Consider the following 16,296-nt stretch of genomic DNA (forward strand, 5'->3'; position numbering starts at 1 on the left):
TGTATTTCTTAGTTCCCGTTTTACCCTTGAATACGTTGCCTTTTTGTGGCAAGGGGGTTTTGGCCTTAAAGGGACTATGTTACGGGGATTTCGCAGATTTTTGGTTTAAACTGTTCTGAAATTAGTAGTTGGCAACTTAACCCTAAATAAACATTATCTTTGAACATCTAAAGGAAGATATAACCTTAATTTGCGGATAGAAATCAAGCTACAAATATCGAAATTTCGAAGACGCTCGGAAACAACTTGAAAACGTTTGCCAACCTTTTTAAATTGCAATCCGTTTCCATCCAAGCCATCCGCAGCCAAAGATGCTCGTTAACAGTTTCAGTGCTCTTATATAACAATTTTTAAAGTGCTACTATGATCAAAATTTTACCTTCCCTTTTCTCTTCGGTTTTGGAAAGTACTTACATTAAATAGTAACCTTGCCAAATTTTAAGTTCAAATTCGAATTGGAAGACCACTTATTTCACGCGTAAACTTCGACTTCGGCTTGCCGCCATTACTAGATTCAAAAATGTCCGAGGACCAAATAGAGATCTGGAACTAGTTGGGGCGAGAGCATGCTGACGTCATATGCGCATCGACAAAATAGCTTCGAAGTCTGGAGTGACCGATCTGGAAAAACATTGGTTTTCTTTTTAATCTGTAGTGATGTAGAAGCCTTATCTACTGCGCAAATGTTTTTTAAACATACGTCAAGGCATCTCCAGGCCACTTTTGCACAACATAGTGGCAGAAAACAACTCAAGAGGCGGAATTTCGTGACATCTTAACTCGCCTGAACCACGCAAGATGAATAATAGATCGCCTGATAACTTTGAGGGAAAGTTGTACTCTTGGAAATGCTTTATAGATATTTCTCCCTGCAACCATTGTGAGGTTAACTTCTTCAACTATCCAAGGGAAGTGAATAGAATAGAACGCTTCGAATTATCTACAGTGAGTTTACTGTATTCGCTACTTTTTAGAAGCAAAACATTGGGTGAGTGGCGTAATTTACTTCTGTTGCTCAAGCGCTCGTGTTCTAGAATAGTCATTTTTAAATTAATTGTAAATACTTCATGTCAAAAAAGGTAATTTTTGGACAAATCGGCCTGTATGTTTCTGAATTATATCCTCTATTGTACAAATAAACTTAAATAAATTCGTACGAGGCGGTACATAATGTACATAATTTATGTGAAAGTATACATACAGTAGTAAAGAGGGAGTCTTCCGAATAACACCTCCTAATTTTCCCATTTATTTACTAATAAAACTAAAAAATAAACCTTTTCTTCTCGGCTCACGAGGCCGACTAGCTCGCTTGGCCGGCTTGCTCGCTCGGCGCGCTCGCCTTGCCTTCGCTTCGCGAAGCGCGGAATGTCAATTGAACATTTGTGATTATCAGGTACATGCCTTCCAGCGAAATGTCTTTGAGCGAGCCCCAGTCGGCAAAAGAAAAAAAGTTCGTCGAGTCGGTTGAGCAACGAATTGAGCGAATGCCACAGGCCACAATTCGTGAAGTTGTCCGTAATATACTGGATGAGCCGATCCCTCTTGAAGTGCAAGAGCGTTTGCTTAAACCGTTGCTTTCACAAAAGTATCACCCAAAACCCCCTCAGCGACTTCGTCGCAAGGAAAAGAAGGAGCAAAAAAGGAAGAACATTCAAAATGAATTTGATCTTTTTGTACCACACGAAAATCGGGTGGTAACAAATTATCAGAATGAGATTTTAAACCTTCTTGATGTCGCGGAATACGAGGGGGAGGAGGAGAATGGGCGTCGTTTTATTCGATGGCGCTTTATCAGAGGTCTGGAAAAAGACCTTACACCAAACTTTATGGAAAAAATTCGAGAAAATGTAAACACAGCGTTTTATATCAGGCATGCTTACTCGTATCGGTTGCGCAACATTGATAATGACACGGTCATTGTTTACTACATTAACCACGGCTCACCTTGGATTAATAAGCTGCCTGCAGCAGAAAAATGGTTGAGCGAACAGGAGACAAAACGCCTGGCTTCTGACAATATAAAAAGACCTTCTACAAAGTGGAAGTTTGTAAGCTTTTTTACTGTTGAGGTAAAGGTTGTGCTTGACCGTCAACCGCTGTTGGGCACAGGCCCCTTACCAGACTGGCTGCGCAACCTTGCGCGTGGCCGGCCGATGGTTGCGCTAGATACTTATCAAGATAATTTGTGTCTATGGCGTTGTATTGCTGTGCATCGAGGAGCGCTTCCTCATCGAAGCACAGCAGCAGCTCGAGGTCTCGCAAAGAGTTTCTTCAAACTCGAAACTGTGCCGATCGACTGCCCGAAAACCTCTCTTGATGAATTAGATAAAGTTGAAAGGCATCTTAACAAAGGTTTACCTTTTTCTGATTGGCTTGGCATTCGTGTATATGAGCCAGAGATTATCTGTACATATGTGCCTGTAAATATAAGTGGAATTGACAATGAGATGAAAGAAAAAAGAGAATTAATATGGCGCCTAAAAAGAAACTCGCCTGAAAAGATAAATAATGTGCTTACAATCGGAACTTACGAAGGTCACGCTTTTCTTATAAAAGATATTGAAAAGTTGGCAAAAATCTTTTCTTGCGCCCATTGCAACGCGAGATTTACAAAAGCTTGTAACCTTAAACGGCATGCCCAAACTTGCAGCCAAGGAAAAACAAAAATCGTTTGCCCAGGCGAAAAGGTTGAAGAACCACAGACAAGCTTTGAGAAGGCTTTTTATCCAAGCCATCAAGCTTCCAAAGAATCGCTTCGGTGGCTTGAAAAAGAAGCTAAGCGGCGGAAAATTCACATACACCACGCAATGTGTGGGCATGGTGGCGAGCGTTGGGTTGAGCGCGCACCTGTCGACGGGTACGACCCTATTTCAAAAACTGTATTTCAATACCACGGCTGCCACTGGCATGGGTGTCTGAAATGTTACCCACGAGATCGTGACAAAATCTTTGTCCGCAACGATCAAACATGTCAAGACAGGTTTTTAGCCACAATGAAACGCTCAAGTTGGCTACGACTGTCAGGCTACCGTGTGATCGAAGCTTGGGCGTGCGAGGTTGGGAAAAGCTTTGTTGATACACCGCGGACCCAAACAAAAAGCTACCCGCACGCAATTTTGTACGATTTCGAGTCGTATGGCGACAATAATCAGCGAAAGGATCCGACTCCAACGCTCACGATCGAAAACGCGCACGTGCCAATCTCGGTAAGCATCGGTGACACCCTTGAAAGAGAGCCCACTCACATCTGTGAAAGAGACCCCGCAGAGCTGGTCCGCAAGTTTATGGAAGAGCTTGAGAGGCGCGGAAAAAACATTCGAGCCCGTGTAAGAGCAGAATTTATGCCAGAAGACGTAAGCCTGCTTTTAAAAGCACAACAACGAAAAATCGAGGAATGGTGCAACCAAGTTCCTGTAGTTGGGTTTAACTCTGGCAGTTACGATCTGAATCTGATCAAAAACAACTTTGCTGAATGTCTTGCTGACACAACGGGCAAAGTCAGAGTGGCAAAAAATTGTAACAAAATCATGTTCTTGCTCACTCAGGGTTTTCGTTTCCTTGATATTATCAACTACCTTGGGCCGGGAACAAGCTATGAAAAGTGGGTTAAGGCTTATGAATGCGAGGCAAAGAAATCGTGGTTTCCTTATGAGTGGTTTGACTCCCCCGAAAAGCTTGACTACCCTGGGCTTCCTGACTACCCGGCGTGGTTTTCGAAGTTGAAAGGGCAATTCGTGCTCACAAGGGAGGAGTGGGAGGGGTGTAAGCGCACATTTGCGGAAAAGGGCATGCGCACCTTTGCAGACTGGCTGCGCTATTACAACAATCTCGACGTGTCTCCTGGCCTGGAGGCTCTTGAAAAGATGAAAACTTTTTACACTGAAAAGAGGATCGACATTCTTAAAGACGCAGTCAGTATTCCCGGGGTTAGCTTACATTACCTGCTCAGAGGATCTGTTGAAAGAGGGGCTGAACTTTTCTCTCCTTGCGAAGAAGCGTACGAAATGCTGAAAGGAGCTGTTGTTGGAGGGCCAAGCATAGTATTTACAAGGTACCACGAAGCTGGTGTTACAAAGATCAGAGAACACCAGTACTCCTCTCCGCATCTTTGCGAAAACATTGTCGGCTACGATGCAAATGCCCTTTATCTGTCAACAATGTTAGAAGAAATGCCTTGCGGAAATGAAAAAGTCCGCCACTTTTTTGGACATGAAGAAGAAGAGGCTGTTTTACTTACAAGAGACCTGAAAGGCGCTCGGAGCTGGTTTGGCTTTGCTGAAGTGGATATTGAGATTCCAGAAAAATTATGGAAAAAGTTTGAAGAGATGCCGCCTTTCTTTTATAACAAAGAGGTACCAGGTGAAGCCGTTCCAAACCACATGCTTGAATACTTGCAAAAAACAAAAAGAAATCGAGGTGACGGAAAAAAGTTAGTCGGTGCTCTTTCTGCCAAAATGATTCTTTTGTATGCACCACTTTTGCGCTGGTATGTAAAACACGGAGCAGTGATAAAAGCTGTTTACCGGAGGATTAACTACCAACCGAAAAAGATCTTCCCATGGTTTGTGGAACAAGTGACAGAGGCGCGGAGAACAGGCGATGTTGATAAGAGCAAGGCCTTGCTGGCTGACGTGTTTAAGCTGTTAGGAAACAGTGCTTACGGGAAGCTGATCGAGGCTCTAGAAAGGCAAACAAACGTAATTTATACAAAAGACGAAAAAGTGGTTGACCGAGCCCTGCGAAGCGCGTATTTCAGCGACTTAGATGAAATCGGGCAAGCGTACGAGTTGGAAAGCCGCAAGCCCCGGATAACTATTAGCAGGCCTTTTCAAGTTGGGATCGCGGTTTACCAGTTAGCAAAGCTGCGCATGCTCAAGTTTTACTATGACTTTTTAGACAAGTATTTTGATCGAAAAGACTTTGAGCTCATTCAGATGGACACAGACAGCTGTTACATGGGTATTTCGGCACAAAAGCTTGAAGACATTGTAAAACCCTCGCTGAAACTTGAATTCGAGTCCCAAAAAAAACAATGGCTGGCTTGGGACAAGTGGAGCGGCCGCACCCCTGGTCTCTTTAAGCTTGAGTGTACGGGCAGCCGGATGATTGCGCTTTGCTCAAAGTGTTATTTCATCGAGGAACAAGAGGGTGAAAAAAAGAAGTTTAGCACCAAGGGTATGTCAAAGACGCAAAACGAAGTAACTTGGCAGCGTTTCAAGGCAGCTCTTGAAGGCAGCGTTGATAAAGCGAATAACAGAGGCTTCCGTATGAAGGAAGGAAAAATGGTGACTTACGAGCAGGAAAAACTGGGTTTGAGCGCCTATTACGACAAACGTTGGGTGCTTGACGATGGAATACATACCGAACCGATTGAATATCACCTTTAGCTGGCATTGACTGGTGGAAGGGAGGTATCAGGAGGTACGACGAGCAGCTCCTCGCGCACAAAGCCGCGCTTGGGGCCGTCTTGCAAGTAATACAAAACAGGTTCGTTCGGTTTCATTACAGCTCTTTCAAGCGAAAAGACTTTTAAAGACCAGATTGGATCGGTGGCACGTTTTCCGCCACCTTCCAACTCACCCGGCTGGTACAAATATCTAACATTCACGGAGGAGGGGAGCTTTTTCTCACTCTTACCAACAGGCCTTAAATAAGGAGTCGAAGGCTTGGCAGCAACGGCTTTTACTTTAATGACTTCTGAGGGTTTTTTGCCCGTCAGCCGTGTAACTTCGTTGTTCAGAGCGGCAACAACTTCGGGTAGCCTTTTAACCCACGCTGTCGACCGCTGGCCAGATGGCAGGGTCAACTCGACACCGTACTGATAACCAAACAGGCGCTCTGCCAGTGTGCGGTTGAAACGTTCAACAATAGCTTGATCTCTGTGAATGTTAACACGCCCGCGCCTAATATAAGTTTTGTGATTTTCCATTTCTTTGGTAACAGCTCCCATGAATTCGCGCCCGGGGTCAACTTGCAGCATCTGTGGCCATTTTAGTGCACTTCGCCTGTAAATTGTCTGAAAACCTTTTGCAACCTCAGTTGAATCTTTGGAGGTCAAAGGCTCGGCCTCTTTGTAACGGCTGGCAACGTCAACAACAGTCAGAGCGTATTTGTAAACTTTTCGCCCTCGCGGTAGTTTGTCGTGTGGCAGAAAAAGAAGGTCCGCCTGGTGGACCGCGTTAGGAGTAGAAACATCGAATTTTGGGCGAGGAACGTATCGTGGTGCCGGAAGGTAGATCTGCCAAAGGGCCTGCTTAACTAGCCACTTTTTTGCAGCATCTTCGGAAACCTTGGCGGCCTCGGCTAATTTTTTTATCGCGGCAATTCCTTTCCAGTAGCCCTGGGGGCTATAGTAGACTTTCGAGATCTTTGCATCCATGCGTATACAAGAAAAAAAGAAAAGTTTAAAGAAACCGAAAGGCAGCGTACCCAAGTGCAAGCGCGCCAGCACCAACGAACATAAGTTCACCTTGTTTCTGCTGCTCGCTTGGCTGATAAAAATCAGAAAACTTGGGCTCTTTCGGTGAAATAATTTGTTTGTCAGGATGTGCCTGGTTGTAGAGTTTGAAAGCGTAGTCAGTGTTAGTGAAGTTCTGTTTGGCCTGCTCTTTTATTTCCGCGTTAGTTTGTATCCAGTCGAGGAGCTTGGTGCGGTCGCGAGAGTATTTAGCGTAAGCGGCCTGGTAAGCCTCGAGAGCTTTGTCGTGTCTTTCTTTTTCTTTTAAAGCGGCGTCATCTCCGCCACCCAAAGCTCGAGCAAGGTAGTTGCCGCCAATGAAAGCAGCAGCGTTCAAGATAGCTCCGCCAGCCATAATCGCGATGCTTGCCATTGTGTGTCTTTGTTCTTATATTATGCGAATTTTTTTTAATTGGTTGGGAGGATTTTTTGGTCCTCGAGATATTGTTTTAGTGCAAGACTGCCTGTCATGACGGCTGTGAACTTTACATAGTTCATAAAACTGCTGCTTGGGTCGGATGTAAAGTTTTCTTTCACAACTTTTTTGGCAGCCCAGCCGATTCCGGCGGCTAGACCTGTAATGGTGGCTGCATCCATGAGTGTTTTCACGAGTTTGTTGTCGGACATGACGGTAGAACTTAGTTCAGTATAAAATAAAAAAAAACATTTAATTGAAAATTGCTTGTTCATGCTGCGCCGGCTGCAACTTTTTTTGTGCTTTCGATACCTGCGTTGTACCCTTCATTATAGATTCTTTGGGCTTCTTCTTCGGCGCCTTCATCGCGGGTCAGCCTTTCATCGTTGGCCTGTTTTTTTCTGTACAGAAACAACCAAATAGAGGTTTTAAAGCAAGTTTTGGTAAATTCTAACCAAAGGAATGCAATACCACCTATAGCTGCTCCTTCAACAAGTGGATAAAGAAGAATATCGTTAATTAACGACATCGTTATAATTAATGAAAAATAAATATTTAAAAGAAATTTTTTAATCCATTGGACGGATTCCTCTTTTTGGTTGCGGGATTCTCGATGGCGCATGCGCGCTGAAAGCGCTTTTGGAGCTCGCTCTTACTGAGTTTTCATCTCTTGCACTCTCTGGTGTAACTTGAGAGTCAGCGGGAGCACCTTCGACGCTTTTTCTCTTGAAAAAGGCTTTGATGTCTTCGCGTTTGACATAAGTTGTAATAATTGCAACGCCAATACTCATCAAAGAGATCCATTGATTTGTGCTTAGACCGCTGGATTCCGGCGGAGACTCGGTCGGAGCTGGTTCCGTTACGGGTGGAGTTACATTTCGCTTAGCAGCCGCAGATTTCTTTTCCTTTTCTTTTGCAATTATGGCAGCGGCCTCGACAGCAGCTTTTTTCTGTGCTTCACGAGCCTGTTTTGTTTTTTCAGCTGCAAGCTTGCCAGCAGCCACTCGCTTTGGATTTTTGGCAGGTTTTGTTGCAGGAGTTGTTGAAGTGACTTGTGGAACGTTTTCTTGAACAACTGCAGGTTCGCTCGGTATTTGTGTTTCAGGGTCCGCCATTTATTAGAAAAAATAATAATATTTAAATGAAAAATGCTTAGCAAACTTTTTTGGTCAGCATTTAATGAGCATTGTTCAGTAATTACTTAGCATTTTCTTAGCATTGCTTAGTAATTTACTCAGGAAGATCTTTATGCTCGCTTTCTAGAGTCGCTTGTGGTGCTGTGCTGTAATCAATGTGCTTTGCTGTTATCAAAGCAACAGAAGCTGGAGCAAGAAACTTGCCGTATTTGAAAGACAAACCGCCGACAAGATTGGAAAGCTCGTTGTTGATGATGTAGTCATTTTTTAGCTCTTTTTGCAAAGCTTCGATATTTTTTAAGGGCACGAACAGACTTGCGGCTTTCGTAAAAAGAGTGAGCGCGCTGTCGATAAGATTTTCTGTGGTCTTGGCCCCAACATACGCTTCGTACCTCTTGAAGTACTTTTCGACATCTTTCTCGGTCAAGCGCTTTACCTGATCGTGAGTTAGCTGCACACCGATTGCTTCTTTGGACTTGCCTGTTGAAACAAGTCTTGCAAGCTGTTCACGTAAAGCTGGAATGTCAGGTCCCGCTGCTTGCATCTCTGACGAGTCGCTTAGCGACACTGGTTCAGGTTCAAGCAATTCCATTACGGACGTTTCCAACATAATTCGTTCACTTGCAGTGATATCAGTGGAAGTTGCGAACGGGTCAGCCATTTATTACTCAAAAAAATATGTTCAATAAAAAAATTCTGTGCCGTAAGGGTGGCGATGAGAAATAACAAGATGCGAAAACTTATTTTTTTTTAGCTTTGAAATGACTTCTTTGTAATCTTCATGGGAAAGTTCGCCAGAGTAATCCTCAAAGATTGCCTTCGTGGTCTTGGCAGAGGGGGTGTAAAAGAAAACGATTGCCGCAACATTTTCACGGAATGAGGATGTAATGCTTGTCATTTTTTGAGTCAGCACCCATACGCTCAAACCTGCGTGGCGAGCAGAGAAAGCAAGATTTACTAACTCCCCCGTTCGACCTTTTACATCTTTCGAAGCAGCGCAGTCGTCGAGGATTATAAGCGTGTTCGTACCCTCAAAAAGAATTCTTGCCAGACTTAACCAATATTCAACCTCGTGCTGCTCGCAAATGTAAACATAAAAGCGCGGATCTTCCTCAGCAAAGCGATAGTAAGTCTTGTTGTGCGCGAAAGTCGGGCATATGAGCACGATGTAGTCAAACTTGCCTCGGAAAGGGCCACAAAGCTGATTGACCACGTACCTTGTTTTTCCTGAGTTCGTTGGTCCAACAATGAGGGCGTTAAAGGGTATATTGGCAGGATCCATGTCAGAACTTCTTTCGTATATTATAAAAGCACAGATTCTAACTGCCTGCCAATTATATTCATTTGGGCGTCGCTGATTACGTAAATGTGGCAGTTCAAATTACCTGAGCCGCTTGTTTTCCTCTCTAGCTCAAGCTGGACACCGTCCTTTGTGTTCACAAGGCGCTTGCCGCTTCCGTGCATCGAGTGGTCAGCCATGGAACGCAGATCAATCAGAAGGCCGAACTTGTCTTCTGTGTAAAACTTTTGCAGGGTCATGTGCTGCGTTTTATTTTTTTCTTTCATGTAGAATCTTTTAACTTCTTCCCATATGTCCATTCCTTCGATGCCGTTGTTGTACAGCATGTTTGGCGAGCCGTTGACAGTGACGCTTACTTTTGTAAGGTCTGGGTTAATGTACTTTTCCGAGATCCTTGCACCTTTGGCATATTGCTCTATAAAAAGTAGCAAGATACCTTTTAGGGACCTCCTCTGAGGGTTGACCTTAAGATTCAGACGTGTGTCGGATCCTTTTGCAAAAGTAACAACTTCGGCACGCTGGATGTGGTCGTAAGCGAACTCTTTGCCGCCCGAGTAAGCGCTGAACGCCTCATCTGCAATTTCCTTGCTTCTTATCATCTCGTACTCCAGCTGGATGTTTGTCAGCTTGTATTTCAGTTTTGTTGCATCTGAGCCTCTTACAACATGTTCGGCTGCCGCGAGCTTCAGTTCAAAAACAAGATCGTTGTATAGTGCCTGAGGATAAAATGCCCCGTGGTCAGTTAAAATCTGGTGATCCAGACGGATCCGGTATTTATTTCCATATAGCTCATTCAGCTTTTTTTCTGCGTCGACTCCTGAAGTTTTCTTATCGCCAGCATTTGAGCGAATTTTGTTGAGGTCCTCGCTCTGAATGCCCTCTGGCACCCTGTCGTCGCGCTCCTCCTGCGAAAGGAAAAAATCCTCAAATATTTTGTAGATGTCATAGCCAACCGTGTCCTGCACGACGGTGCCTTCGTACTTTACAACAAACTTGTCGACCAGAGCTCGGCTGACGTTGTCAACCAGAAAGTTGTTGGCATGGCCTCCGCTCAAGTCGATGTTGAAGCGCAGCGCCAGCGAGCCAGGCACAATGACCTCGTTTTCGTTCAGCTTTGGCACCGAAACATACAACGTTTCCTCTGGATTGGCTTCAGTGCGGTCAAAAGTGATTCGTTTTACAGCGCGCTCGGCTTTCAGTGCGCCAAGTATTTTCTCTGTGCGTCCCGGTCGAAGGTTTTCTTGAACAGCAGCCATCACTCGAAAGGTTTTATTGTTAAATTGAAAAGTTTAAATTGAAAATATATATATAAAATTACGCGATGGCAACAGGTGGTGGTGATTTTGGCTACGAGGACCCTGATTTGGACCGAGATCTTGACCATGACGGTGATAATACGGTTATGATGATGATGATGAACAAGAGGTCGACACAACCCGACCATTTCAGCCCGGGATGGCATCCACACCCTACCATGATGGTGAAGAACATGAAATGCAAACAATGCAGCACGAACAGAGCGGGCTGCCAGACACATCCTACGTTGAAATACCTTTGTTGGGAAGCCTTATTAATGAAGATGACAAACCGGCAATGATTGACAGAGCTAAAGATTTTATCAAAAGAAAATTCCCCAAAGTGAACTTCTCAAAATTAGGCCCAATAGGTTTTAGCAAAAAGAGTGGCAATGAAACTACAATTGTATCCTTTGGCTCAAAAGGTGGCGAGACCGAAATTTTCAAAAAAGACGGAACTGGCCTTCTCAAAAAATTTACAGACAAGTTCAAAGCCCCACTTGGGCCAGAAGCGGAATCTCTGATTGCTCAAGACAATGAAGAAATACGAGAAACCAGACAAAGCTTAAGAGAAGCTGAAATTCAACTACAACAGGCAGAAAGAATTGGCACGCAAAAAGAAAAAGCCGCCCAAGAAGTGCGAGATCTGAGAATAAGAATCGAGCGAACTCAAGCCAAGATTGATCAACTTGGGTCAAATGTTGAAAGTGAATCAGAATTACGCGAGCTGCAGCAACGAATAAAAAACTATCAAACGGATTTTGAAAACGCAAAAAAAGAAGTTGCTGCTCTTGAAAAACAAGCGAAGCAGAAGGCAAAAGAACAAACACGAGTCGACCAACTAAGGGCAAGCCTCGCTGCCAAAGAGAGCGAAAGAAACACTTTGCAAGAAAGGCTCAACGACACAAGAGCGTTGGATGATCTAAAAGAGCAAGAAGCCGAGCTGAAGCGACAAAACGAGGAAGATCAGGCTGTAATAGAGGATGAGAATGCCTCCCCCACTGACAAACAAGCCGCGGAAGAAAGAGTTGCGGAAAGAACCGAGGAACTTGGACGTTTGCAAACGCAGATTGCGGAAAGAGAAAGGGCCCTTCCACTTCGTGAGAGGATCAAAGAAATCTTCAAAAAAAATGGCGTGACAGTAACAGCAATCTTTCTTGCTGCTGGTGTCACGATTGGTGCTGTAATTGGTGCCATTACAAACTCTTTGAAGGCTACCGGCAAAGCGTTGGGGAAAGGCTTAAGTGATGTTGGCTCAAAGGTGGCATCAGCTCTGCCCGGTCTTATTGGCTCGATTGTAAGTTTTCTTTTCAAAACAGCTGGTCAAGTAATTGGCTTTCTTGCAGAGCACACCTGGCTGCTTATACTTGCTGCGGTTGCTTTTCTTGTTGAAAGATACATCAAGAAGAGACGTTAACGCATAAGGGCGTAGAGCAAAGCTGCAGCTCCAACCGCACCAACAGCGACAGTTGCTTTGTTTATTTCGTGTGTATCATTGACTTCGACCTTTGTCGCTTTAGCGCTTTGCGCGCTTTCAGCTTTAGCACCTTCTGTGCTCACTGGTGCCGTAGTTTTTTTTGTGTCCCTTTGTGACTCCTTGTGTATAGGATTTGAAGGGTGGCTGTTTGGTGGGTTTACCTTTGATGGTCCTCCGGCCATAAGTTTAAGAGCTGATTTTTTTGTTGATTTATTAACATCATTATTCAATCCTATTTTCATTCCTGCTACAGCCTGCTTCAGCTGATTGTTGTAGCCGACAACGCTTTCTGTGTTTATCACCATACTACCCGGCATCAGCCAGGCACCAGGGCAGACAGCAAGGTTAAGCCGAACCTTCGCTTCATCGATAGAAAGTTGGTATCTTTGAACTGACTTTGCCAGATCTGGTTGCCTTATAGCGTCTTCAACCAACACGAGGAACTCACTTTGAGCCTCCTTTGCGCGGCCGCCTGTGCCAAGTATGCTACTTCGAACGTTGACCTGCGAACCCAGAATACAGTAGACAAAAGCCTCTATCGACTGGTTTACTCTCGACAAACCTGCCTGAGTCAGCCCTTCTGCGGCGTTAGGACAAAACCAGTCTGCCTGTGCATATGCAGCGTCGTCTGGCTCGATATATTGAATTAAGTTACCCTTGCTTGCAGCTCCCCCTTCGTCCGAAAATTTATCGTAATCGGGGTATTTTGCTCCAGAATTTTTTGGTCCAATGTTAGTAAACCAGATATAAACATCACCAAGCCCATGATTGGCGCCTCTTGTGAAACGAAAATCGCTTGACGGGTCGACACCGAACTCAGCGCATATTCTTTTATACGAAGCCACGTCGTACTTGTTGTCGAACTGGCTAAACGTTGGGTCGCCTGGCAAGGCGCTTACGCTCTGAATTCCGCCCATCTGAAACAATATTCGCCTTATTGTAAAATAAACGTGAAAAAGGTAAAAATTACGCACAACAGGTGGCAAACTGAGAGCTGAGTGTTCTTCATCAAAAATTTCACGACTTATCCCACTGCCTGTTGTCGCGCACCAGACAGCAAAGTTAAGTTGTTGAGGCCAGTAGCCAATATTTGGGCTAGCAAGCCACCTTTTTGACTCTTTTCCTGATGTATGCTTCAGTTTTGTTTTTTGAAAAATCTCTCTTAATTTCGTTGTGAAATATTGATCTGGTGTTACGTAGATGTTGATTTTGCTGTTAAATATTTTTTTCAAACTCGGTGCGGCTTCGTGAAATCCAACCGCGGGAATTGGTAAAGATGCGCCTTTTGCGCCGCTTGGTGACAGCTGTTGTGGAAAACCGCCTGAAATTTGATTCACCCCCAGTGCTTTTTTCATCTCTGGGCTCCAATATTTGCTGTCAGAGCCAAAAACATTTATCAAATGGCCTTGCTCTGCCTTGTAATAAATGTCTGCCGTTGCTGTGTGGTTGTACGCGAACTCAACCTGTGCAACAAATTTTGTTCGGTCAGCGTTTGGATATTTTGCAAGAAAAGGTTTCCATGCCTTGTCTTTTGCCGATTCAGAAATTGTAGTTGCTTCTGGGGTTTTCATCCACTTCATAAAATCTCTTTCTTTGGAATCAAGAAAAATTGATTGAGAAATGTCATCAGCTCTCGGAATAGGCGGAGCCATTTTATATTAAAGATTTATTTTTCAAAAGATAATTATAAAGATGGTTGTGCTCACTGTCACCACAACAGAAAATCCGAAAACTGTTTATTTTGACCAGCCTATTCCTAAACCGAGCTATATCCGGCTGCTAAGTTGTTCTCTTTACAACAGCTGGAATAGTTTGGAAGAGGATGGAATAGTTTCTTACAAAAAAGGGAACGAGGAAAAGGAGGAAATGCGTTTTATACGGCAAGGAAACTACTCACTCGACGACATTGGGGATATTTTTGAAAAAGGATTTCCAGAGAAAAATATGTTTTCTGTAAAAAAAGGCATTACGGGTCGTTCCTTAATAATAAAAGCAAACGAGGCCAAAATTAAAACTTTTAGACTGAATGAAAGTCTTATTAAGTTCTTAAATCTGTGGGTTCTTAGTGATACTGATTTTCTTAATCAAATTGTGGTAAATAATGTTTCAAATCCTAAAAATTACTTCATCAACTGTGACCTTATTGACAAGCAACAAAGCTTGCTAAATGGTAAGCCTTCAAGCCTTTTAGCTTGTTTTGACATACGAGGGAAACCGTATGAAAAAATTCATTACCAAAATAAGCATCTTAACGTCTTGCGCGACGTTGCGGCTGAAGAAAATGTATCATCTCTGACTCTTTCGATTAGAGATGAAAATGGAAACCCATTCGATTTTAACGGCACAAATCTTACATATGAGCTGGAATTAAATTAAATTAAATACAAAAATAAAATTTTATGTATACGACCATGTCATCTGCTAATGTTCTCCCGAGTGCCCCTGATTATGGTGTTAGCGAAGAAAACAGCGTAAAACACGCGGAAACCCAAACTTTATATCCTGTTCTGCCGCAACAGAATGACTTCCGTTTGCAAAAAGCGAATGAAGTTTTGAAATATTTAAGCGAAGAAGTTGACCACTATCGGCTGGTTGCAAAAAAATACAAGCGAACAAAGACAATTATCAACTACGCTTGCTTCATTGCTGGTGGCGTTTCTGGTGCCCTTTCAGCAGGGGGGGTTGGTGCTGCAATGACAGGGATTGGCTTACCTGCGGCTCTTCCGATTGGCATAGTCGCTGCTACGTTCGGTGCCAGCGCTGCAGTTTTAACCGGTTTTTACAAAAAACTCGAGCCCAAACTTATTAAGCACTGCAAAATCATGGCCCTTGCCATGTCAAAGTTTGATACCGTCAACCGAATTCTTTCCAAATCTCTTGTTGACGGCAAAATAACAGATGCTGAGTTTCAGAGCGTTCTTAATGAGAAAGAGAGTTATGAGATTCAAAAACAAATATTTCGTAAGGGCACACTTCCAAAAGAAAGTAAAAAGCAAAGAAGTCCTGACATTGAACGGCTGAGACAGGAGATAAAAAAACAAGAACTGCAGAAATTAAAAAAACGTCTTGCAGCCGAGTCGAAATCAGATTTGAGAAAATAAACACTGGATTTAATCTGAGTGTTCAAAAAAATAAAATTAACGCATGGCACAAATCGTGACATTGTGTTACACACAGCGTGACATTGTGTGACACAGAGCGTTACAGTCACGCGTGACGTTGCGTGACAGGTCAAACGAAAGGGCAAAACCCTGGTCGGGGGGTGCTCGTTGGCTGTTTCTTGCCTAGCCCCGGCTAGGACTTTTTCCCCGCCGCTGACAAGGCGGCTGTCCCGCATTTTTACCTCTGCCGAGGTTTGAAATCCCGAGGAATTTCTGAGCACCCCCACGTTATCAGTAGGGCCGAGGCGGGTTCACCCAGGGGTATCTCCCACTGAAAGGAGTCCCCCTATACCCCGTAATTCACCATCCGCACAAGCCATTATAACAGGATTCAAGTGGTTGGCCATCCACTACCTCCCTTGACTTCACCAGAATTTGTGAACTAACAAAAAGTTACGGCCGCGTTAACTTATATATAGTTCACTTTGTCACATTTTTCACTTGTGGTACCCTTTCACCTATTTTGAGCAAGTACGCATGCGCTTTTGGGCATCAGGATGATGTCATCATTAATTAGACACTTGGTAAAGTTTGGTAAATAGGCTAAAATGTTGGTTCTTTTCCAAGCGATTTGCTTTATTTTAACCGAACTTTCTACTCCCGTTTGGCAAAATGAGGTCAGACAGATAACATATCAAGTCGTGGAAGCAATGCTTGAAGCAGAAAAAAAATAAACAGGCCCGATTGAGTCCGATGTTTCGGGAAAGTTCTTTCGATCGATCGATAAACTTCTGTGATCAAATCCTGTTATTTCTCGATTTCTTCTCTTCGCTTCACTTCGCCAGCTTCTGTGGGGGCACAAAAAATTACAGCGCGTTAACTGAGCGTATTTTTTTTGTAATATCTGTTCTGTTTCGTTTTTTATCGGCCCAAACACTAAATCCTGATTAGGCCGCCATGTTTTTTCTTTCTGCTCGTCCAAGGGCCTAAGAACTAGAAATATGGTTTCCAGACTCTCTCTGAAAATGTCACGCAACTCACGTAAGTCGCTCGCGATTTTGCGTGCCGCTCGCGGGGCAACCATTTTTTTTGTGTCTGTAAACGGTCGATAT

The 16,296-nt window shown here is 43.8% G+C and overlaps 2 protein-coding genes across 2 annotated transcripts in view; both read right to left on the reverse strand.

The window, feature by feature from the left end:
* The window catches only part of LOC144631062 (gamma-glutamyl hydrolase-like), a 49,048-nt gene that overhangs the window by 2,376 nt on the left and 30,376 nt on the right, over positions 1–16,296 (reverse strand). The window lies entirely within an intron of this gene.
* On the reverse strand, positions 9,314–10,567 carry LOC144630819 (uncharacterized). The gene has a single exon (XM_078489182.1). It carries the CDS (start codon positions 10,565–10,567, stop codon positions 9,314–9,316), a length of 1,254 nt encoding a protein of 417 aa, XP_078345308.1.

Source organism: Oculina patagonica, chromosome 11, assembly GCF_052425735.1.
Source record: "Oculina patagonica isolate OP01 chromosome 11, crgOcupat, whole genome shotgun sequence".
In the NCBI taxonomy this organism is placed as follows: Eukaryota; Metazoa; Cnidaria; class Anthozoa; order Scleractinia; family Oculinidae; genus Oculina; species Oculina patagonica.

What these genes read in the sequence shown, in the direction of transcription:
- LOC144630819 (XM_078489182.1), bottom strand. Translation starts at nt 10,567, where the DNA reads ATGGCTGCTGTTCAAGAAAACCTTCGACCGGGACGCACAGAGAAAATA.